We start from the raw sequence: 24,117 nt of genomic DNA, 5'->3' as shown, positions 1-24,117 counted from the left end.
TTTTTCCCCCAACCACCACATTTTTCTACAAAGACGCACTTTTAATCCCTTTTGGGAATCTGTAAGGATGCATTGTCCTATCAAACCTGAGCATGAAATACGATGCTTGAACTCAATCATACCGATCTATATCATTTATTCATTTATTGAAATCAGGACATAGAGACATGTCAGCTCACATTATTTACATGACCTTACAGAAGAAGACGAAACGACACACTAAACGCAACACAGTTTAAGCACACGGAATCATCGGTTCCTAAAAAGCCGTCTACTTCAAAATGAAAACACTGTTTGAACAAATGACGTTATGGGATGTGAACACACTGCACTTGCACCGTCACTCACTCAAGACTCTGAGCTGAGCTGAGCTTTTGGCGTGTCCGCAAGAAAAGTCGACCACTCCGCTCATGGCCGTCGAGGTTTGTCGCAGGGTCAGCCTGTGGACGGCGCCCAGTTTCTCCAGGCGCACCTGAGGTCCAGGCGAAACCGGTTCTCCGTTTAGGCTCCAGGTGGGCAGTTTGTGGACTGGGGTGGACACCTCGCATTCGAAACGGGCTTCCCCGGGGGCCACCACTCGGGCATCTTGGAGCTCTCTCACCATGGCAACAGGCTGGGCTGTGTTGGGAAGACCAATGGGAGGAAAGGAGCGGGGTTGTTTACCTCGTTTCAATAGACTCTCCACTGATATCTAGTGGTGAAAAACGGAACTGTGTTGCATCACTCCTTGAACAACTGCAGATACTGACTCCAAATGTTCATCAATCAATCAAAACCTTTTTGTTCACCAGAAAATATGAACCAATAGATCGTGAGATACATTTTTAAAAACTGCGATACACATGGCCCACAAATACTCTTCTGGGGATTTTGCAGTTATGTAAACCGCCGAATATCCGAATGGGATTTTGAGCATAGCTACTATTTTAAGGAAGGGAGAACGGCAACAGTATTTCATTTTTTTACATCCCCATGTCTGGGAGTAAACACCCACATAAAATCAACCCCTCCCCCCAGACCCCCCGCGACCGGGCGGACCAAACGCTCAACTTTGCGCCACTGCCCTAAAATGTCCGTTGACTGGTTACGATGCAATTGATGATGTTAACATCGATGCTGTTAGTCAAACAGAGCCCGTTGAGGTGAACTTGCCGGCGGCGGACGCCTCTTACCCTCCACCGTCAGTTTTGCCGAGCACGTGTACTCCCCGACCTGCATGCTGTAGGTGCCTTGGTCGTCCAGCGCCACATGCTGGATGATCAGTTTGCGATAGCAGCCCTCGCTGCTAATCTCGAAGCGTTCGGAGGGCAGAATGACGTTGCTGCCTTTGTACCAGCGGATGCTGCAGCGCGGATTGGACACGGTGCAGTCCAACATCACCCGGCTCTTCTCCAGTGCCGTTTTATCCTGCAGGGGCTTGACGATGCTCAGGGGAATCTCTGGAAGATCACTTTTTTGGCTTTACTTTGGTTCTTTTGAGAAGAAAAACAATCTGGGAGAAATGTTACCTTTCACCTGCAACTTGGCAACCGAAGCCACGTGTCTGGCAACAAATCGGATCTCCCCGGAGTCCTCAGGTCGTACGTTGCACATGAGGAGAAAGTGTTTGGTCCCTGGAACGTCAACAAGTTTGATTTTAAACCTTAATGCTTCTTTGAAAGCAACTTTTAACTTTCTTCTGAGGCATTTTGGGATCTAATGAGCATGAAAAATCTTTGTTGGTTGGCATTGCCACAACCCCCAAAATAGGATTTATGTCTGTGTAAGCTCTCAGTCGTATAGGAGTGGTCCATCGATGAAAAGGTTTCTTTGAAGGTGTCGGACGTTTCACTTCTTATCCAAGATGCTTCGTCAGGGAACTAAAGTCTTACTGGTAGTTTCGGCCCTATATATATATATCCCTACTGTCCAGATGTCGCGGTGCAGGATTCTGCTATGTTTGGTCCTTGTTCTCAGGTTGGGACGAAGCATCGTGGATAAGACCTTCAAAGAAGTACAGATGACGTCTGAAGAAACCTTTTCATCGAAGGATTTGTTTACCTTCCGAATTCTCCCAACATAGCATATGCTCCATCATCAACGGTTCCACTGACCTTCCTGTCGGGTCTTGATGGTACTTGTGTGATGGATCATCTCTCCGTTTTTGTACCATTCTCCCGGCACGTCTTCCACGGAGATCTCGCAAAGGAAGACAGCGTTTTGATCTTCTGCGATGCTTAGATCCTCCAGGCCCTGGACAACCAGCAGCTCCCGTTCTGCAAACGTATATTTTTCCGTATCATGTCCCTATTGTGCTCGTGAGGAACATTCGATTCCCTGTTTCGTCACCGACGGTTCACGTTGCATTTCGCGGACCGTAGCAGCACACGGCGATGCTAGCGGTTTGTCATTGCGGGAGCGAAAATTCCAGCAGATGGCAGTGATGAGATGGGTTGTAGTTTTTAATGCGGCCTAGCGTGTTAGCGGGTCATTGATGAGGTGGACTCAATGGAAAGCAAAGCGATTAGTAAATGGCGCAACGACTTTTGTTTTATAAACCTTGTGTCTATTTTTTAAAAACAAGGACATACATTTGACACTTGAATAGTAAAGCGGTCAATGCAGAGTTTCAGGAGCAGCGTTTCGATTTATGATCAACGGGTCATAAAGTAGGGGTTCTCCTGCCGCTGTACAGCTGTTGGCCACTTGTCATTAGTGGAGGACTATCGCACGACCACTCTGAGTCACGTCATTGTTTACTTCCACCCTGTCAGGTTTGTTTTGTCTTTGTTTTCAGTCATGTAGTAGTCCTGGTTTTGTTTGTTACTTTGGACCCATTTTGTGTCTGATAATTTGCCACTTGTCATTAGTGGAATACTACCGACACGACCAATGGCCGTCGGATCATTGTTGGCTTCCACCCTGTCAGGTTTGCTTTGGTCTTTGTTTTTGGTAATGTTGTAGTCCTGGTTTTGTTTGTTACTTTGGACCTGTTTTGTGTCTGATGACTTGCCGCTTGTCAGGAGTGTAGAATTACCGGCACGACCCCTCGCTCTCGGGTCACTGTTTGCTTCCACCCTGTCTGGTTTGTTTCGTCTTTGTTTTCAGTCATGTTGTAGTCCTGGTTTTATTTGTTACTTTGGACCTGTTTTGTGTCTGATGACTTACCACTTGTCAGAAGTGGAGGATTACCGGCACGACCACTCGCTGTCGGGTCATTGTTTGCTTCCACCCTGTCAGGTTTGTTTCGTCTTGTTTTCAGTCATGTTGTAGTTCTGTTTTTGTTTGTTACTTTGGACCCTGTTCCTTCATCCTGCCTGCTTTTTTGGCGTCCATCACTGCCACCACTACCTTGCAAATCGTGACATAGAGGAACGTTCCGTGTTCTTCTACCTTTACACGTGAATGTCAATGAATACCGTCTGGAGAAATAGTACCGTGGCCATTGAATGCGGGTCAACTGTCTGGATTTGGAAAACGGACCAGTTTCCGAAGAGTCCCCGTTTCAATTTGTGCAGCGTGATGAAGATTTTCAGTTGGAATTAGACTTCAGTTTTGGGGTAGGGGTTTATTTTCTGGTTGTAGAAAGGCTTTGATTGACGTGGGTTTCCCAGATGGATTTTCCTTTTGGTTTAAAAATTTTCTCAGGCACGGATGCCACCAGTTTTTGTTGTAGTTTTTTTTTTTTTTGAGGGGGTGAATAGGCGGGCGGGGGGCAGCAAGGGGGGCATCGGTGATTGAAAGAATGAGAGAATGTTGGATAAAAGTACAGTGAGACCTCAGCTTACGAAATTTTCAAAAAATTGATTCCCAGAAAGTGCGTGTAAGGCGAAAAGTTCATCTTCCAAAGATTTATTTCCCATAAGAAACCATTAAAAATTAGAATAATCTGTTTCCAGGTCCTCATAAAACATAATTTTCTACTAAATGAGCCTTAAAACGACAAAAAATATACCTTATTTTATGTATAATAAATGTGCTATTGTATTGTAATGAAAGAAATAAACTGTACTGGATAATAAAGTCATTTTATTGACCTTTGTGATGGTCGTTGATGTAGTTGCCTCTTGATGATATCTAACTGAAGTTGCCGTGCTTTCTCGGCGATAATACCCTCTCTCACACTGTCCCCTGCTGGCTGCTTTTTGTTCATCCAAATCAACAGAAGTTTTTCAACCTCTTCTATTGCCTGAGACCGTTGCTGAGACAACACAGAAACACACTTAGCCACACGTAGCAATGGTCGACTTAGTGTACTGGTACTGGGATGCTGAGTCACACAAACGCACACCTCGTTGGTGTTTTTCCATGACCTTCTTCTGCTCGACCGTCATTTTCTTTTGTGTGCTCTTCGGCTTAACACTAGCCTGTGGTGGGGTCTTTTTCGGTCCCATAATAGCAAAAGTACTCCACTCGATAACAAACCACGTCTGCACCCGAAGAAAGGGGGTGACAAAAAGTAGTCCGCCAGCCACCGTGGCGCTCCGTGTTGTTTGGTTCGTACGCCGAAAACTAGTTCATATGCCAAGATTATATTCTCGTGAATTTAATGTTCGTAAAGCGAAAAATGCGTAAGCTAAAGCGTTCGTAAGCTGAGGTATCACTGTACTTGGAACCAAATTTCGCCAAAGTCCATTTGACAAAAAAAAAAAAAAAAAAAAACGGTTCAGCCTAATTTAAAAGATCTTGGGTCATTGGCAAAAATGTTGGACTCTGTAATTTCTTGATGTTTTTAAAGGACAACCGACACCTCTGAACAAGTTGTGTCCATAATTTGTAAAATCACTTCAAATGACTTCTACTGAGCTTATTTTACAAAGATTCCACCGCATATAGCAATATTTTACGTTTCAAGACTCGTGCTGAATATTCAGGAAGTCTTGTTTTCGTTGATGATGATCCCACGTGACGTCACAGAGGGAACGCCCCTGACCGAGAAAGTGACGCACAATGCATTTTGGGTACTTTGTTTGGTCTGAAAACTTTGTGTTGATCCGTGTTGATGGCGGAATTAGAAGGAAAACACATAAATAATGCGATGGTGAATCGTTGTGTGTTGCACCACGACTACTATTTGATACTTGTTGACACAAATTCCCAGCAGACAAATCAGCCCATTTCCAACAGAGCTTGGGCGCCATCTTGTGCATTTTCTGAGACGCTACATTGGAGTCCTGAAGGCTCGAATTGATTCGGGAGGACTTCTTTAATCAATTCCAAACATGTATGCTTTCCTCTTCAGAACTATTTGAATCATATTCATAACTGGATGAGTAACAAGAAAGCATATTCTCCGAATCTGAAGCCATTCTTTTGATTCTAGAACAAGGCAAGACGCATTTGACTAAAAATATCAGCCTGCGTTTTTTCGGTATTTTAGATGCTATAAAACGTTTTTCTGATGTCAGTTAGGAAACAAAAAAATTGTGTCGGTTGTCCTTTAAACTGGAATGAACAAATTGTGTCTAAACAAGGGGGTACATCGATTTCCAACTCGCCCCGTTGTGGCGCCCGCCGTCCCCATTCCGGTCAATGTGACCTGATGCCAAACTCGACACTGAATTGAGGATCTTATACACCAAAATCAGACGATGTGTTTTTTTTTTGGGATGGACGCTGATTGCGTTCCAAACTTGAAACCACGAAATTCCCCACCCACGCTTGTCGCCGAGGACCACCCTGTAGGCAGCGGACGTTTACCATAGACCTCCACAGTGCCGCTTGTCGCCACTTGTCCCGCATCGCAGGTGTACATGCCGGAATCACTGACGAGACATTTGCTGATCTGAAGAAATCGCTTGCTTCCGATGGCGTAAATCCGAACGTTTTTGCCCGGCTTCACCTCGCTGCCGTTCTGAGGAGGATGGACACAATGACAACAATAAAACATCGGACTCCTGGACTCTGTCTGCCGTTCTTTGCATTATTTGGAGCTCTTTTTATAATAATAATAATAATAATAATAATAATAATAATAATAATACATTTCATTTATAAGTGCCTTTCAAAACTCTCAAGGTCACTTAACAGTCACAAATAGCAAATAGATAGCAAATAGCTAATAGATATACAGATAGATAGCTTGCTAGCCGGCTAGAAATCTAGCTAGCCAGCCAGCTAGATAGCTAGTAAGCCAGCTAATGAATAATAGTAATACATTTCATTTATAAGCACCTTTCAAAACTCTCAAGGTCACTTAACAGTCACAAATAGCAAATAGATAGCAAATAGCTAATAGATATACAGATAGATAGCTTGCTAGCCAGCTAGAAAGCTAGCTAGCCAGCCAGCTAGATAGCTAGTAAGCCAGCTAATGAATAATAGTAATACATTTCATTTATAAGCACCTTTCAAAACTCTCAAGGTCACTTTTCAGTCACAAATAGCAAATAGATAGCAAATAGCTAGCTAGCTAGAAAGCTAGCTAGCTATATAGCTAATAGATATACAGAGATGGCTTGCTAGCCAGCTAGAAATCTAGCTAGCCAGCCACCTAGATAGCTCGCGAGCAAGCTATATAGCTAGCCATCCAGCTTATAAATAATAATACATTTCATTTATAAGCGCCTTTCAAAACTCTCAAGGTCACTTTACAGTCACAAATAGCAAATAGCTAGCTAGCTTTTAGTCCTTTTCATCCAAACGTCAGGTCGACTCTTGGAAATCCAGATGAAAACGAGGACTTGATTGCTCCGCGGCTACGCTAGCAAGAAGAATGTCTGGCATTCAAGGGATAAAAATAAAGCAGTCACAAAAATGGTAAAAATATCCTCAGGGACAGATAAGATCATATCTGATGAAAACTTCCCATTTGAATTATTAAACCAAAATCTGAATGTGATCCAGCCTCAATTAGCTATCCAGCTATCTATTAGCTATGTCATTGAGAGTTTTGAAAGGCGCTTATGAATACAATGTATTATTAATATTATTATTATAACTATATAACTCTATAACTATTAATTAACTAGATAGCTAGCTTGTTATCTATTTGAGTTACTTCTGGGTTGAGTGAACGCATGGCGCGTGTGGCTACCGCTGCGCTCACCACAGAAAAACTTATTCTGTGACTGTAAAGTGACCTTGAGAGTTTTGAAATGCGCTTATAAATGAAACATTATTATTATTATTATTATTGTTATTTCTTCCTGCGGAATCCACTACAAGGTGGCGCCCTTGTAATATCAAATGACACCACAAGATGGCAACAAAAGCAACAGCAAAAAGAGGAACTTTGCAGCTGCTAATTCAAATTAAACGCTCAACATTTCAACCTCAGTCCAAGTATGAAGGACTTTTCGAAGAACTGCTTCACATTGGTGGTACGGGAAGACAACCAAATTAATATTTATGTGCTTATTATTTATGTATTTTTTATGTCTACACCATCTACTTTCTGTATGTGTTCATTTATTTGTTTTCTCTGTTTTATTTATTTTAATCTACTTTCTTTCTTTCTTTATTTAGTTTGTTTTTATTTGTTTATTTATCTGTTTGTTTATTTTCATCTACGTTATTTCTTTATTTATTTCTTTAATTATTTTTTAAATGTTTATTCATCTGTTTATTTATTTGGCCATTTATTCATCCATCCATCCATCCATTTTGCATACCGCTTAGTCCTCATTAGGGTTTGTTTATGTATTTATCTACCTATCCACTTTATTTCTTTATTCATTTATTTATCCATTTCTTTACTTATTGATTTCTTTATTTCTACATATATTTATTTTTTATTGTTTTATTTATTTATTTTTATTTGTTTATTTATTTAATATTTTACAATTCTTTTTTCCTTTATTTCATTATTTATTTCATCAAAAGCAGTGTGAAGAACAATGCTGAAAGGAAAAGGAAAGGCATATTTCCTGGAAAAAGGAGCAGAAATCGAAAGTATTTAGCATAAACAACTACAGTGATACCTTGGCTTACGAATTAAATTGGTTCCCAGTGTGTAAGGCGAAAAGTGTGTATTCCAAAAATTAATTTCCCATAAGAAACCATTAAAATGAGAATAATCCGTTCCCAGGTCTCCATAAAACATAATTTTCTACTTTCAATTTTCTAAGCCTTAAAACTACACGAAATATACTTTATTGTATGTATAATAAATGTGATATGGGATTATAATTAAAGAAATAAACTGTACTTATATAATAAAGTTGTTTTATTTACTTTTGTGATGGTTGTTGATGGCTTGATCAGAATCAGAATCAGAATCATCTTTATTGCCAAGTATGTAGAACACACAAGGAATTTGTTTCCGGTAGAACACGCTGCACTAGTATCGTCGTCAAAAAAAACTGCTAAGTGGCACTATACAGTTCCATTTTGGTGGAATGGAGTGGCCGGTTTCATCAGCATTAAACACTTGATGAGGAACGTAACATTCTTCTTTTCATCATTTTGAGGAATGATCCCTTGTAGGTGCTTTCTCTGCGATAATTTTACCTAGTTCCTCACCAATTGTGTTCTGTTTAGCTGGGTTGATAGCTTTTTGCATCAAGTGTACGGGTTTGAACTATCAAAGTTGAAACAAGTCCAAATGTCACTGTTTTTTAATCCACTTTCTCACTCTCTATCTGTCTGTAACCCCTCCCCCCCTTACTTCTGCATTCTTGACCAATCATGTGGCTTTAACCGAAGACTGGGGCCGGGGAATAGAGGACCAAAACAAGCCAGCTGCCATTTTGCCATTTTCTTGTGAGGAGATTGGGCTCGTTCGCGAACGACACATTATTAATTGTGGCAGCTCCATGTGTATCACAAAAAATAGTTCGTATGCCAAGGTAAAAATGTCATAAATTTAACGTTCATAAACTGAAAAGTTCGAAAGCCACGGGGTTCGTAAACCGAGGTATCACTGTTTCTGAATTTTGATACATCCCGGCACCTGTTGTAAGAAGTGACGAGCATATCAAAATGCAGCTAATTGCCAGGAACAACCTTTGCCTGAAAAGGCCTTTTTTCACCCCTCACTGAACGTCTGCCCGTTCGTTGACTTAAATTATTTTTAATGAACTTGTGATGTAAGGCCACAAGCTATGTTATCATTTCATTGCCAGGCAGCTATTTTTCATAATTGTCATCGTGATTAGCCTAGCTTGACAACATTTGCGAATATCAGTCAAAAAAGACTTGAGAGCAAGACTCGCCTTCATCCATTTCACGTCCACGTTGTGCCTCGACAGTTCGCATTCAATGGAAAGGACAGATCCTTCGGGGATTCTCTGGTCCTCTAATTTTCGGAAAATTATCACTGGAGGTTCTGGAGGAGAAAATCAATTGATGAAAGAAGCAAAGAAATGGAATTCCAAAGTTTCATTAATGGCCGGAAGTTGTCTTTGAAAATTTCTTTCCTTCCGTATTCTTGCAAACCTGCATGTTAGCATGATTATCTTCATATTAGCCCATTGGTGTAAAACCTGCATGCTAATAATTCTTTATCCATACACATACCAAGTGGCTGACATAGCGAAGCTGCGCAGCATTTCGAAAGTGAATGAATTAATTCCCCCATGACAAATCGATTGTCAAAATAGCTGCAAACGGTCGCAAGCTGCACCCGCTAATGCGATGAGACACCAAATCTGCTTTGACAGTTATAAGAGGCCTCTGAGGGAAAGTCCAACTGTGAGGTGGCCCGTAACAGGAAGGAGTTTGACACCCCCGCTGCACTAAAACGGCCTCTTAGGCCAGTAGTGTAAATCCAGGCTAAAAAAGGGGTTCCTAATCTTCAAATGGCCAGTTTGTTAGCCAGTGAGGTTTTTAGCTAGGTAGCATTGTCGCCAGTTTGTTAGCCAGTGAGGTTTTTAGCTAGGTAGTCTTGTAGCCAGTTTGCTAGTCAGTGAGGTTGTTATCTAGGTAACCTTGTAGCCAGTCTTTAGCCAGTGAGGAGTTTGACACCCCCGCTGCACTAAAACGGCCTCTTGGGCCATTAGTGTAAATCCAGGCTAAAAAAGGGGGTTTCTAATCTTCAAATGGCCAGTTTGTTAGCCAGTGAGGTTTTTAGCTAGGTAGCCTTGTAGCCAGTCTGTTAGCCAGTGAGGTTGTGAGCATGTTAGCTAGGTAGCTTTGTAGCCAGTTTGTTAGCCAGTGAGGTTGTTAGCTAGGTAGCCTTGTAGCCAGTCTGTTAGCCAGTGAGGTTGTTAGCTAGGTAGCCTTGTAGCCAGTCTGTTAGCCAGTGAGGTTGTGAGCATGTTAGCTAGGTGGCTTTGTAGCCAGTTTGTTAGCCAGTGAGGTTGTTAGCTAGGTAGCCTTGTAGCCAGTCTGTTAGCCAGTGAGGTTGTGAGCATGTTAGCTAGGTAGCTTTGTAGCCAGTTTGTTAGCCAGTGAGGTTGTTAGCTAGGTAACCTTGTAGCCTGTCTTTAGCCAGTGAGGAGTTTGACACCCCCGCTGCACTAAAACGGCCTCTTGGGCCATTAGTGTAAATCCAGGCTAAAAAAGGGGGTTTCTAATCTTCAAATGGCCAGTTTGTTAGCCAGTGAGGTTTTTAGCTAGGTAGCCTTGTAGCCAGTCTGTTAGCCAGTGAGGTTGTGAGCATGTTAGCTAGGTAGCTTTGTAGCCAGTTTGTTAGCCAGTGAGGTTGTTAGCTAGGTAGCCTTGTAGCCAGTCTGTTAGCCAGTGAGGTTGTGAGCATGTTAGCTAGGTAGCTTTGTAGCCAGTTTGTTAGCCAGTGAGGTTGTTAGCTAGGTAGCCTTGTAGCCAGTCTGTTAGCCAGTGAGGTTGTGAGCATGTTAGCTAGGTGGCTTTGTAGCCAGTTTGTTAGCCAGTGAGGTTGTTAGCTAGGTAGCCTTGTAGCCAGTCTGTTAGCCAGTGAGGTTGTGAGCATGTTAGCTAGGTAGCTTTGTAGCCAGTTTGTTAGCCAGTGAGGTTGTTAGCTAGGTAACCTTGTAGCCTGTCTTTAGCCAGTGAGGAGTTTGACACCCCCGCTGCACTAAAACGGCCTCTTGGGCCATTAGTGTAAATCCAGGCTAAAAAAGGGGGTTTCTAATCTTCAAATGGCCAGTTTGTTAGCCAGTGAGGTTTTTAGCTAGGTAGCCTTGTAGCCAGTTTGTTAGCCAGTGAGGTTGTTAGCTAGGTAGCTTTGTAGCCAGTCTCTTAGCCAGTGAGGAGTTTGACACCCCCGCTGCACTAAAACGGCTTGTTGGGCCATTAGTGTAAATCCAGGCTAAAAAAGGGGGTTTCTAATCTTCAAATGGCCAGTTTGTTAGCCAGTGAGGTTTTTAGCTAGGTAGCGTTGTAGCCAGTTTGTTAGCCAGTGAGGTTGTGAGCATGTTAGCTAGGTAGCTTTGTAGCCAGTTTGTTAGCCAGTGAGGTTGTTAGCTAGGTAGCCTTGTAGCCAGTCTGTTAGCCAGTGAGGTTGTGAGCATGTTAGCTAGGTAGCTTTGTAGCCAGTTTGTTAGCCAGTGAGGTTGTTAGCTAGGTAGCCTTGTAGCCAGTCTGTTAGCCAGTGAGGTTGTGAGCATGTTAGCTAGGTGGCTTTGTAGCCAGTTTGTTAGCCAGTGAGGTTGTTAGCTAGGTAGCCTTGTAGCCAGTCTGTTCGCCAGTGAGGTTGTGAGCATGTTAGCTAGGTAGCTTTGTAGCCAGTTTGTTAGCCAGTGAGGTTGTTAGCTAGGTAGCCTTGTAGCCAGTCTCTTAGCCAGTGAGGAGTTTGACACCCCCGCTGCACTAAAACGGCCTCTTAGGCCAGTAGTTTAAATCCAGGCTAAAAAAGGGGGTTCCTAATCTTCAAATGGCCAGTTTGTTAACCAGTGAGGTTTTTAGCTAGGTAGCGTTGTAGCCAGTTTGTTAGCCAGTGAGGTTGTTAGCTAGGTAGCCTTGTAGCCAGTTTGTTAGTCAGTGAGGTTGTTATCTAGGTAGCCTTGTAGCCAGTTTGTTAGCCAGTGAGGTTGTTAGCTAGGTAGCCTTGTAGCCAGTCTGTTAGTCAGTGAGGAGTTTGACACCCCCGCTGCACTAAAACGGCCTCTTGGGCCATTAGTGTAAATCCAGGCTAAAAAAGGGGGTTTCTAATCTTCAAATGGCCAGTTTGTTAGCCAGTGAGGTTTTTAGCTAGGTAGCCTTGTAGCCAGTTTGTTAGCCAGTGAGGTTGTTAGCTAGGTAGCTTTGTAGCCAGTCTCTTAGCCAGTGAGGAGTTTGACACCCCCGCTGCACTAAAACGGCTTGTTGGGCCATTAGTGTAAATCCAGGCTAAAAAAGGGGGTTTCTAATCTTCAAATGGCCAGTTTGTTAGCCAGTGAGGTTTTTAGCTAGGTAGCGTTGTAGCCAGTTTGTTAGCCAGTGAGGTTGTGAGCATGTTAGCTAGGTAGCTTTGTAGCCAGTTTGTTAGCCAGTGAGGTTGTTAGCTAGGTAGCCTTGTAGCCAGTCTGTTAGCCAGTGAGGTTGTGAGCATGTTAGCTAGGTAGCTTTGTAGCCAGTTTGTTAGCCAGTGAGGTTGTTAGCTAGGTAGCCTTGTAGCCAGTCTGTTAGCCAGTGAGGTTGTGAGCATGTTAGCTAGGTGGCTTTGTAGCCAGTTTGTTAGCCAGTGAGGTTGTTAGCTAGGTAGCCTTGTAGCCAGTCTGTTCGCCAGTGAGGTTGTGAGCATGTTAGCTAGGTAGCTTTGTAGCCAGTTTGTTAGCCAGTGAGGTTGTTAGCTAGGTAGCCTTGTAGCCAGTCTCTTAGCCAGTGAGGAGTTTGACACCCCCGCTGCACTAAAACGGCCTCTTAGGCCAGTAGTTTAAATCCAGGCTAAAAAAGGGGGTTCCTAATCTTCAAATGGCCAGTTTGTTAACCAGTGAGGTTTTTAGCTAGGTAGCGTTGTAGCCAGTTTGTTAGCCAGTGAGGTTGTTAGCTAGGTAGCCTTGTAGCCAGTTTGTTAGTCAGTGAGGTTGTTATCTAGGTAGCCTTGTAGCCAGTTTGTTAGCCAGTGAGGTTGTTAGCTAGGTAGCCTTGTAGCCAGTCTGTTAGTCAGTGAGGAGTTTGACACCCCCGCTGCACTAAAACGGCCTCTTAGGCCAGTAGTGTAAATCCAGGCTAAAAAAGGGGGTTCCTAATCTTCAAATGGCCAGTTTGTTAGCCAGTGAGGTTTTTAGCTAGGTAGCGTTGTAGCCAGTTTGTTAGCCAGTTAGGTTGTTAGCTAGGTAGCCTTGTAGCCAGTCTGTTAGCCAGTGAGGTTGTGAGCATGTTAGCTAGGTAGCTTTGTAGCCAGTTTGTTAGCCCATGAGGTTGTTAGCCAGTACACCACTTCCGGGTTGAGTGAACACTGGTGGGTGTGGCCGCCGTTGCTCACCCACAGAAAAACTTATTTTGTGACTGTAAAGTGTCCTTGAGAGTTTTGAAAGCCGCTTATAAATGAAGTGTATTATTATTATTACCAACGACAACGAGCCTCGCCGATGTTTTCAGCTTCTCAGCGCAGAACACGAAGGTGGCCGCGTCGTCCGCTGTGAGGTTGCAAATTGTCAGGCCGTGGACGCGTCCCTTGGCGCTTATGCGGAAGTGGCTGGTTAGCTTGAGCTGCTTTCCGTTTCGCCACCAGGTCGCCGCCACTTTGGGATGCGACAGTTCCACCTCGAAGGACACCGTTTCCCTTTCCATGGCCGTCAGGTCGCTCAGGCCTTTCTTGATGGTGACTTTTCGAGCTGGAAAGATAATAATAATACATTTCATTCATAAGCGCCTTTCAAATCTCTCAAGGTCGCTTTACAGTCACGGGATAAGTTTTTCTGTGGGTGAGCAGTGACAGCCACACGCGCCAGCGTTCACTCAACCCGGAAGTACAGTAACTCAAATAGATAGAAAGCTCGCTTGCTAGCCAAAAGATAGCTAATAACTAGCTAGCTACATAGCTAGCCATCCAGCTATATCGCTATATAGCTAATAGATAGCTGGCTAGATAGCTGGCCAGTAACTATATTTGTTCACGTTTGGTATGCTAGGGACAGGAAGCCATAAATCCATAACTGTGCTAACCACTATTAGCATGTAGCCACACTGAGCAAACATCTGCTGCTATAGGCAATGACACTATAACAACAATAGTTGCGAGACCTGTTGTGACTCTCTTATTTCCGACGGACTCGTTGGCCTCAATCCCCTTAATTTCTTTGGGAATACTCATATGAAAACAGACTCATGACATCAATCATACTTTCATCAAAATAGGAATAGATCCAGATGTGGCAAATGTTTGCGGATTAACTAAATAAGTAAGTAAATGAGTATGTGTATCATTATTATTAAGTAAATAAGTAAGTAAATAAGTAAGTGTATTATTAATTTGAAGTAAATAAGTAAGCGTATTATTATTATTAAGTAAATAAGTAACTAAATAAGTAACTGTATTATTATTTTTAGGTAAATATGTAAATGAGTAAGGGTATTATTATTATTAAGTAAACAAGTAAGTAAATAAGTAAGTTTTATATTATTAAGTAAATAAGTAAGTAAATAAGTAAGATTATTATTATTATTATTAAGTAAATAAGTAAGTCCATAAGTACATAAGTAAGTGTATTATTATTTTGAAGTAAATAAGTAAGTGTATATTATTATTAAGTAAATAAGTGAGAAAATAGGTAAGTAAATAAGTAAGTAAATAAATAAGTGTATTATTATGAAGTAAATAAGTAAGTGTATTATTATTATTATTAGGTAAATAAATAAGTAAATAAATAAGTGTATTATTATGAAGTAAATAAGTAAATACGTACATAAATATGTAAATAAAAACATACATAAATACATAAATAAATACGTACATAAATCCACAAGACAAATTATTATTAAAAAATGTCTGCAGATATCAGCGGAAATTTTGGTGAACGAAAACTTCAAATTTGCTTCCCCCCCCCAAAAAAAATAAATAAATAATAATAATAATAATAATAATAATAATAATAATAAAACGCCCTTATTGCCAGCTCGGATTCAGATCTTCCAACAGTTGTCTTGATCAAAATCCCACTGATATTTGAGTCATCCGAATCCTGGGCTCTCCTTAAAAGCCGACTTTGAATCTGCCAACATTTTTCATCGATTCTAACATTGAAGACCCTACCTACCCGGCGTGGAAAAAAAAGGGAATGTTTATTTTGGAGACCTGATGACAACAACCTTGGTTTTGAAGGCCAGGGTGTAAATTTAGAAGCAACGAGGGGAGATCCAAATTCAGCGGCGCTGCCAGCGGCCTGAGGTCCTGACGCCCCCCCCCCACCCTTCTGATGATAGAAAAGATCTCAAGTCAGTCACCGGACGGGCAGACGTTCAAAAAGGGGTGAAAAAAAAAAATTCAGGCAACGTGCCTTCCTGGACATTGGTCGTTTGACTTTTGAGATGCTAGTCACTTCTTACGATAGGTGCCATAATGTTTCAAAATTGAAATACTTGCTTACACTAAATATTACTAAATATTTCGTTTTCTGCTTGTTTTTGCAGGAAATACGCTTTCCCTTTTCCCTTCGGCATTAGTTTTCACACTGCTTTTGATTTAGAGGAAATAAATAAATAAGAAAAAAACAAACAAGTAAATAATAATAAAAAATAGTAAACAAGTAAGTAAAAAAGTAAGCAAAGTAAAAAAGTAGGTAAAAAGTAAGTGAAAAATTTAAGTAAGTAAATAAGTAAGTAAATACGTACATACATAAATAAATAAATAAATAAATAAATAAATACATACGTAAGATGGGGTAGATAAACAAATAAATATACAAATATGCACATAAATAAATGGCAAAATAAATAAACAGGTAAATAAAAAAATAAAACCAAACCAAACAAAATAAATAAATAAAAGACTAACTAAATAAGTAAAGAATGAAAGAAAGAAAGTAGATGGGGTAGAAAAATAAATACAAAAATAAGCACATAAATAAATAGATGGCAAAATACATAAACAAATAAAAATAAACAAGCAAATAAATATAAATAATATAGAGCAATAAATATAGAGAGTAGATTGGGTAGATAAATAAATATATAAATATATAAATATATAAATAAGCACATAAACAAATGACTAAATAACTAATCTGATAATGAACTAACTAAATAAATACATCAATAAATAAATAAACGGACGGACGGACAGAGGGACAGATGGACAGAGTTTGGACTAGTTAACTCATTCGCTGCCATTCCCAAATTTATTCGGGAATTAAAAAGTGTGACGTGGAGTGCCATTCCCGAATTTGTTCAGGTTTTGGCTTTTCTTGCAGGGCGTGCCGATAAAGTGCTGGTCAGACCTCCAGCAATGTTCCACAAGGGGCAGCATTTCCCTTTTTCCCATGTTACCACTTTGTTACAGCTTCAGCTGTTGTTAACGTGCTATATAAACCGATATGTATGTATTGTATTTTGTACAACTGCCCCCATTTCAATCTCAGATAACTCCAGACCCAGATAATTTTGGAATTAACTCTTTCTTTCTAATGAAATAAGATAGCCCAAGGTTCCTAACGCTGTATTGAATGTTTATGTCGTCCTAAAACTCAATATTCTGTGGGTCCTACAATTTGCGTTAAAATGACAAAAACCCTGGCACTGGAGTAGACACATTTTTGCACATCGTCTGCCATTCAATGAGTAAATCAGCATGATGAACAAAATCTTTTTCTTCTTCCATTTTTGAATATGTGGTCAATAGTCCGCAAAGTATGCTAGGGGTGGCACACGCCCCCCGCCCCCACCTAAAAAAAACAAACTGGTTTTATCCAGCAGCTGGACTCTCCTAGCCAGCTCACTCCCGGTGGCAATCAGCTGTCATTTGCAATGCCATCACCCTGCAACCCCACCCCAAACAGTCCTAGCTCACTCATGTTACTCTCACTCAGTGACTCCCTCCACGACATTCGTGGACGGAGCGTGCGCAAGAACCGCCGTGGTCGGCAACGGAGGTAAATAAACAAGCGCAGAGGCATGGCGACAACATGTGCACACTCACGTTCCACCGTGAGCTGGCTTTGCGTGCAGTCGTGAAGGGTCTCACAGCTGTAGACGCCGCGGTCCGACGTGGACACTTTGTGGATGATAAGGCTGTGCTTGGTGCCCTCGTGATTCAGCGTGTACTTGGGACCGGGCTGGATCAGGACTCCTTGCCTCATCCACTGAACTTGGCTGGAATCCAGGCTCACCTCCACCTCCAAGGTAGCTTCGCCATATTCTTCAGCCGTGACCGACGTCATCTTCTTGGTGAACCTCACCTGCTGTTCTGAAAAAGTCAAAAGACCCTGGACTATGGAGGTCATTCAGACCCCGAGGAACACAATACACAGCAAAGGAAATCAGCAATGCAGGGCCCAAGTTAAAGTCCGCAGCGTGAGCCCAAAGCCGCTAGGAATCCGGTGCTCCAAGCACGCTCCGCCATGTGTCTCTGTCAGTTAGCCTAGTGCGTTGAACAGGAGAAGCCGCGAATCACCGGCCATCAAAGGCACCTTCTCAACATTTTTTTTTTAATGACAAGTCAGCTTGTCACTTCTCAGGTCCAGTGGACCATCTGGTTTCACCAGAACTCCTAACCCATCCATCCTTCATCCATCCATTGTCTGTTGCTTTTCCGGGGTTTCCTGGGGCAGCAGCTTCAGTAGGGAATCCCAGACTTCTCTCTCCCCGCCACTTCTCACAGCTCTTCCTGGCGGATCCCAAGGTGTTCCCAGGCCAGTCTCTCCAGCATGTCCTGGGTCATCCAGGGGTTTGCTGCCATTGGGGCATGCCCGGAACACCTCACCAGGGAGGTGTCCAGCAGACATCCTAATCAGATGCCCGAGCAACCTCATCTGGCTCCTCTCCATGTACAGGAGAAGTGGCTCGATTCTGAGCCCCTCCCGGATGACCGAGCTTCTAACCTTGTCTCTAACGGAGAACTCCTAACCTTCAAACGTATTCATTCATTACGGGTCACTTCTCCCAGCCCGTACTGGGGAATCCCAGTTCAGTTGGGAGACAGTCTCCAGAAACCAGTCGTCCACAGTGCCACCTTTAGAAATGGATGCAACTCCTAACATGTAAAGCCTCCGATTTGACAGAGGTGTCAAATCCAGGTCCAGAGCGAAAGCCCAAATCTGTGGTTTCTCAATATGTTGAGACACGGGACACTCACCTTGAACAAGAAGCTCAGCCTTCGATAGCAATCCCTCGGCATCAGCTGTCACCGTGCCCCGATCGGACAGCGTGCAGTTGCGGAGACACAGGGTGTGGCAGAGTCCACTGTTCGAAACAACAGCGCGTTCACTCGGGGCTACCCGTTTGCCGTTCTGGAGCCACTCCAAACGAGCGTCCGCTGGTGAAACCACACACCGAAATATTGCGTCTTCTCGTTCGCAAACCGTGATGTTACGAAGTTCTGCTATGAACTCCACAACACGGGGAGCTAGAAGAAGAGAAAACGGTTTTCAGATGAAAAAAAAAACGGTTCAGCGATTTTGAAATTGACTTACTGTTCACAGTGACGGTCGCCGACGTTTTGTCATCCACGCTTTCGCACGTATAATCGCCGGCGTCGTCTTCAAGTACATCGGAGATGGTCAAACTTCGCTCTCGACCTTGCGCTCGTATCCGGTGACGTTGACTTGGTGAGATCCTGAGGCCGTCTTTCACCCACCGGACGTCTCCTTTTGACTTATTGATCTCGCATCGTAACGTGAGGCCGCCGCCCTTCACACACGCGACGTCCTCCAGGGGTCGAATGAATTTCACCTTCATTTCTGATGAGGAATGAAGGGAAATTTTGAAGGTGGACGCCAAGGGACGCTCCTTTGGATAAACGGGTGTCAGATTCTTACCTTTGACAAAAAGAGTGAAATGCATCTCATCTGTGTTTGCATCACAGATGTAGTCTCCAGAATCCGACAGCTTCAAGGGATTAATGGTGAGCTTGTGGGTATTCCCCTCGCCGGAGATGTGAATGTTGTCCTTGTTCAGGAGTTGGCCATCTTTCAACCAGCGCACATTAGCTTTGTCTCGGCTCACGACAGCGCATAGCGTGACACTTTCGTTTTCATAGGCCAACGTTTTATGAGTTGCCTTTTTATTCACAAACTTGACCGGTATCTCTGCGGTGTGAACAAGGACAAATTTAGATATGGGCTCTTCAAATTTTCCACATTTTGAAAGAAGGCGGATTGTCATCTTACCCTGCACCTCCACAACGGTAGTCAGTTTGTCATCTGCGGCATCACAAACATATTTGCCAGAGTCCGACGGCTGAAGTTGAGAGACAACAAGCTTCCTGGTGACGTCACGGCAGTAAATTTTAACGCGGGTGTTCGGTTTCAGGATCTCGTCGTTCCAGAGCCACCGAACGGTGGCGTTTGGCCGAGACACCTCACACTCTAAAATAAGGTCTTCTCCCGCCAGTAGTATATGATGCTCTGGGTGGCCAGAATTTCCAACGATCTTGACCGGGGGCTCTACATGAAAAGCAATTGTGCGCTCAAAAGTCTTTCTGGGCAAATAACGTCATCGTGGAATTACCTGCGACAGTGATATGGAAGACCATCTTATCATCCACCGCGTCGCAAGTGTACTCTCCCGAATCCTCCGGCGAAGCGTTGAGGACCACCAAGGATCGGAAAACGCCCTGCTCCTCGCTGCAGTAGCGCCCATTATCGTCAATTGGATGATCGTTTTTGTACCAGGTGACTGAGGCGTTTGGTCTGGACAGTTCACACACTAGAATAATGTCATCAGAAACCAGGAATTGCTGTTCAGTTTGAGCAGCGGGTTTCCCAATAATCTGCACGGGCAGCTCTGAGAAGCAAACGAGAAGGGACGTTGAACATCCAAATTAAAAAACTTGACAACGACTTGTAAATAGGACCTACTACCTTTGACTTTAACGTGAAAATCCATCACGTCATCTTTTGCATCACAGACATAGATGCCTGCATCTTCTAAAGTCAGCGAATGAACAGTTAATTGACGCACGACACCGTCTTCCGCGATGGTGACGTTTTGGCAGTCTTCCACCTCTTCTCCGTTTCTCTTCCAAAGAACGACGGCATTTGGTCTGGACACCTCGCAGTCCAGGAACAAGGATTCTCCAACTACTTTTTCGAGTCTGTTCACTATCCTTCGGGGACGGACAAAGCGGACTGGTGGCTCTGTGGACGAATGCAATGTGGTGAGACATAATTCAAGACCTGTTTAACTTTGCGCCTTTGCAAGGTCGGGACGATCCTCACCGGCTATATTTACAAAGAACGTCATCGAGTCATCGGCTGTGTCACAGACGTATTCGGCCGAATCTTTGACGGTGGTCTCGGGTATTACGAGGCGTCTGTACACGCCGTCTACCTCCAGTATAAGGTTGTCGCTCTCCTCTACCTCAAGTCCATCTCTGTACCAACGGACCAGCGCATTTGGCCGTGAGATCTCGCAGCTCAGAACCATCCTTTCTGACACTTGTTGGCACAGTTCCATTTGGGACTGACTCGGAGATACAATCTGCACAGGAGGTTCTAAATGGTCACACAAGGAAACGCTTGGGTAAGACTGCGGAAAGGAGAACAAATCAAAGCATGCCAAATATTCACTGGACACCCTTGTCGTAGAGGGTCTACGACAAGGGTGTCAAAGTCACACGTCAACTAGTTTCCATTTGCTGATCTTTTGCATTTCGAACGAACATCAGAAGTCTGGTCTCTCTCTGTGAGTTTTGATTCGGTGACATGCACGACATGTACGTTGGTGGATTGTACCTGTAATGGTGAGGTTAAAGAATATGGAATCGTCGGCCGTATCACAAACATATTCTCCGGAATCCTCGACTCTACTCATCAGAATCTTCAGTCGGCAATAAGGACCTTGGACATCCAATTTGATATTCTCGCTCATTTGGAGCTTTTGGCCATCTTTGTACCAGCTCACCACTCCATTTGGACGGGAGAGCTCACAGCTGAGAATGATTTCCTCGGGTACGTGACGCTCAAGGTGGACGTCTTCTTTTGGGTATACGATCATCACCGGGGGTTCTTGGAAGGAACGGTCAGAAATATTGCCACTCTTACCTTGTTCGATTGCATCCTCTGACATTTTTCTTACCTCGAATGTTGACCTTGAACATGACGGCGTTGTCTCCAGCCCGGCACGTGTACACGCCCGAGTCAGACAGTTGGGCTGACCGGATCGCAAGATGTCTCTCCGTTGCTTCGGCTCGCGTTGTCATGTTGCTGTTGGGCCGGATTTCGGTGCCGTCCTTGTACCAATGAACGATGGCGTCCACCCTCGACACCTGGCATGACAGGTCCAGCTCCGACTTCTCCACCACGCTCTTGAACAGCTCCTCCTCCGGGACGTCAGCAAACGTGACCGGTGGGGCTAAAGGCACATCAAGGATGTTGAAGTACACTTGACGCTAGTCTCGGTCTTTGGTCATAACTCGTGTTCACAGCAGCCGCACGGCAGTTAGAACATGCGGAGATCAATCTTTTACGCCCCCACACTTTTTTTTGTTGTTTTTAATGACCACAAGCGACCACAAGCGTTAGAAATGGAAGTTAATTACTTTTGAAGCAATGGGACAATGGCGCCTTGTGAAGAGGACTTAGAAGGACTTTGAAGCGTTTAGATGGATGATTTGACCTGTGCGGGTTATTCGAGGTTACTGCATAGAATGGAACTATACAATCACATCTGGACAAGAAAAAAAACATTTCTTATCACCTTTCACCTCCGCATAGCAATCGGTGGATTCTGATTCATGGTCTTTTTTACAACTGTACTCCTCAGAGTCCAAAGACACTGCAGAGTCCAGATTAGACGTCCTCGTGAGCTCTTGCGAATCGATCTTGGGGATGGATTTGGGAAGGTTTTTGATTCCATCTTCACACAAGACAGGGGGGCCTGTGGCGTCCGAGCCCCTGCGCTGCGCTTTGTCAATATCGCGAACTTCAAGCGCCTGTCTGGGTTTAACTTCTGGAACAGCTGAGAATAAAATCAAGAGTTGCCAAGCTTTTGTCACGTACATCAGATGATAGCTAAACCGCTGTCACCTGCGGCTTTGGTGTCCATGCACATATTGATCTGAGAATTTGTATCTGGAACCAGGAATTATGACACCGGTTAGACTAGTCCAAACCAAACAACAGATCACAAAAGTGAGAGAAATATTGACAAATACTGCAGGTTTTTCACTCCTGGGCATAAAGAATCTTTCAGACTACCGTTTTGTAAACAGTCTTACAAATAGTCTCACTCCAAGTTGTTTTTGTCACACAAAAAAAAAAAGGTTCAAGATTTGAAAAAGACGTAAATCACCTTCAACATCCACCTTCAATTCTACGTGGTCCTCTGCAGAATCACAGCTGTAGACCCCACCATGTCTAACTTCGGCAGCTTTAATGGCCAATGCTCTCAGCGTGGCTTCTGATTGGATTTCAAAATCACTTTTCGGAAGAAGTTCCCCACTATCCTGGTGCCACTGTACTTGAGCACTTGGCCCTGATACTTGGCACTGTATCTCAACCGGGCTGGCTGCCACTACCAATTTGTTCTTTTCTTTGTCTGGAATTGCTGCGGCTCTTACAGGAGTAGCTGGTCAGTGAAAAAGAGTTGGAGATTGAAAAATATAAGATGGGGAAAAAAGACAATTAAGGGGCCAATGAAATTAACACTTTAGTCCTCATTCGATGCTCCTCAGAGACAAAAAAAATCCCACCTTGGATGTCCACATGGAACGTGACAACATCATCAGCCAGTTTACAGCCGTAGAGGCCCGAGTCCGACACTTTGGCGGAGTGAATGATTAATTTTCTGAGGCAACCGTCTCTTTTCATGTCAAGGCCGGTTTTGCAAAAGACGTCAGTCTCATCTTTAAACCAGGAGACCTGAGCAACTGGGTCTGATACTTCACACTTGAGAATGATTGGAGAACCCGCCGCAATCGTCCGGCGTTTCTCCGACTGCGCAACGGGCATAATATGTGGCACTTGGCCTAAGAGTAAAAGAACAGTGTCGGTTTTGAATACGCAAGCGTTGACGCACGTAAAACTACGGAAGACAACCATGATAAAATGGCGGCAAATAAAAAGAAGATGACAGGAATGAATGGATCACCTTTTATATCCACTTTTAATGCGACTGTGTCATGGGCTGTTGCACATTCATACGTGCCGCCCTGTGCGGTTTGGGCCATAGGGATGACCAGTGTTCTTCTTCGACCTTCCGTTTTAATCTCCATATTTTTCTGTTGGTGTACTTTGAGCCCATCTTTGTGCAAGTCAACGGGCGAATCTCGAGACAATTCACATCCGAGGACAATGGCACAGCCCTCTTGGACCATCTTTTTGCCGTCTGTCTCTCGACGGTCTGAGAACTTTGCGGGGTATGCTATATGTTTAAGATATTGCAACAACAACAACAAAAGTCTTAATATGTGTATTCAGATAGATGTGTTCAGTACCCCATCATCAAGAGTTGACCGAGGTGGACAAATAAGTAAAAGAATGATCGTAAGAAAGATGGATCACTTCACAGGATTTTTAAAAACAGTCCTCTGCCATTGTAGAGGTGTCTGAAATTCAGTTTTAAGATGATTGTCTATCATTTGCCCCTTTGTGGACAAAACATGTCTGACTCAAAGTTAAGAGGTCAGATTTTGGTCAATCGTGGAAAATAGCAATGAGGAAATGTTTGGAATGGATCGATGAAAAGGTTTCTTCAGCCGTCATCTGTACTTCTTTGAAGGTGTCGGACAAAGAAGTACAGATGACGGCTGAAGAAACTTTTTCATCGATGGACCACTCCTGTACGACTGAGAGCTTACACAGACGTTGGGAATGGATGAACAGCTTTTTATGAGTTGTGTTGGAAATATAGAACAGTCGCTGTTCCACTAAGTTGGCAGTGCAGAACGAGCTAAGACTTTGCATGGGCGTCACCTTTGACTTCCGCAGTGAACCGGACATCATCATCCTTTGACTCACAAGGGTTTATGGCTGAATGAGCCATCTGGGTACACGGAATGACTAGACTTTGCAAATGACCCTTTGACAGGATGTCAATTCCGGTTTTTGGTCGGAGCCTTGTCCCGTCTTTGCACCACGTGACTTTTCCATTGACATCCGACAAAGCACACTGGAGGGCAATGGGACAGTCTTCCGTGATTGACTGTTTTTGTTCAGCCTCTTTTATGGCTGATAATGTCGGAGGTGGAACTAGAGGATG

General features: G+C 43.4%; 1 protein-coding gene across 6 annotated transcripts in view; it reads right to left on the bottom strand.

Moving 5' to 3' along the window:
• Positions 1 to 105: 105 nt before the first annotated feature.
• The window catches only part of obsl1b (obscurin like cytoskeletal adaptor 1b), a 34,631-nt gene continuing 10,619 nt past the window's right edge, over positions 106 to 24,117 (bottom strand). Inside the window, exons 16-37 of one of the 6 annotated variants that reach the window (XM_089002309.1) lie at positions 23,832 to 24,107; positions 23,008 to 23,280; positions 22,610 to 22,885; positions 22,210 to 22,485; positions 21,616 to 21,876; positions 20,995 to 21,270; positions 20,652 to 20,924; positions 20,136 to 20,411; positions 19,779 to 20,054; positions 19,426 to 19,701; positions 19,086 to 19,361; positions 18,735 to 19,004; positions 18,390 to 18,656; positions 18,053 to 18,322; positions 16,898 to 17,164; positions 13,332 to 13,598; positions 9,135 to 9,247; positions 5,680 to 5,833; positions 2,094 to 2,255; positions 1,509 to 1,613; positions 1,173 to 1,439; positions 109 to 618 (exon numbers count right to left, since the gene is read on the bottom strand). In XM_089002309.1, coding sequence (XP_088858435.1) covers positions 341 to 618; positions 1,173 to 1,439; positions 1,509 to 1,613; positions 2,094 to 2,255; positions 5,680 to 5,833; positions 9,135 to 9,247; positions 13,332 to 13,598; positions 16,898 to 17,164; positions 18,053 to 18,322; positions 18,390 to 18,656; positions 18,735 to 19,004; positions 19,086 to 19,361; positions 19,426 to 19,701; positions 19,779 to 20,054; positions 20,136 to 20,411; positions 20,652 to 20,924; positions 20,995 to 21,270; positions 21,616 to 21,876; positions 22,210 to 22,485; positions 22,610 to 22,885; positions 23,008 to 23,280; positions 23,832 to 24,107 — 5,435 coding nt within the window. In that variant the 3' untranslated portion in view covers positions 109 to 340. Of the gene's footprint in view, positions 619 to 1,172; positions 1,440 to 1,508; positions 1,614 to 2,093; positions 2,256 to 5,679; positions 5,834 to 9,134; positions 9,248 to 13,331; positions 13,599 to 16,897; positions 17,165 to 18,052; positions 18,323 to 18,389; positions 18,657 to 18,734; positions 19,005 to 19,085; positions 19,362 to 19,425; positions 19,702 to 19,778; positions 20,055 to 20,135; positions 20,412 to 20,651; positions 20,925 to 20,994; positions 21,271 to 21,615; positions 21,877 to 22,209; positions 22,486 to 22,609; positions 22,886 to 23,007; positions 23,281 to 23,831; positions 24,108 to 24,117 lie in introns of all 6 variants that reach the window. The other 5 variants (XM_089002312.1, XM_089002313.1, XM_089002314.1 and 2 more) reach the window with 5 other exon arrangements.

Source organism: Hippocampus bargibanti, linkage group LG08, assembly GCF_051943395.1.
Source record: "Hippocampus bargibanti isolate YZ-2025 linkage group LG08, ASM5194339v1, whole genome shotgun sequence".
In the NCBI taxonomy this organism is placed as follows: Eukaryota; Metazoa; Chordata; class Actinopteri; order Syngnathiformes; family Syngnathidae; genus Hippocampus; species Hippocampus bargibanti.
This window is presented reverse-complemented; position numbering and strand designations above follow the sequence as displayed.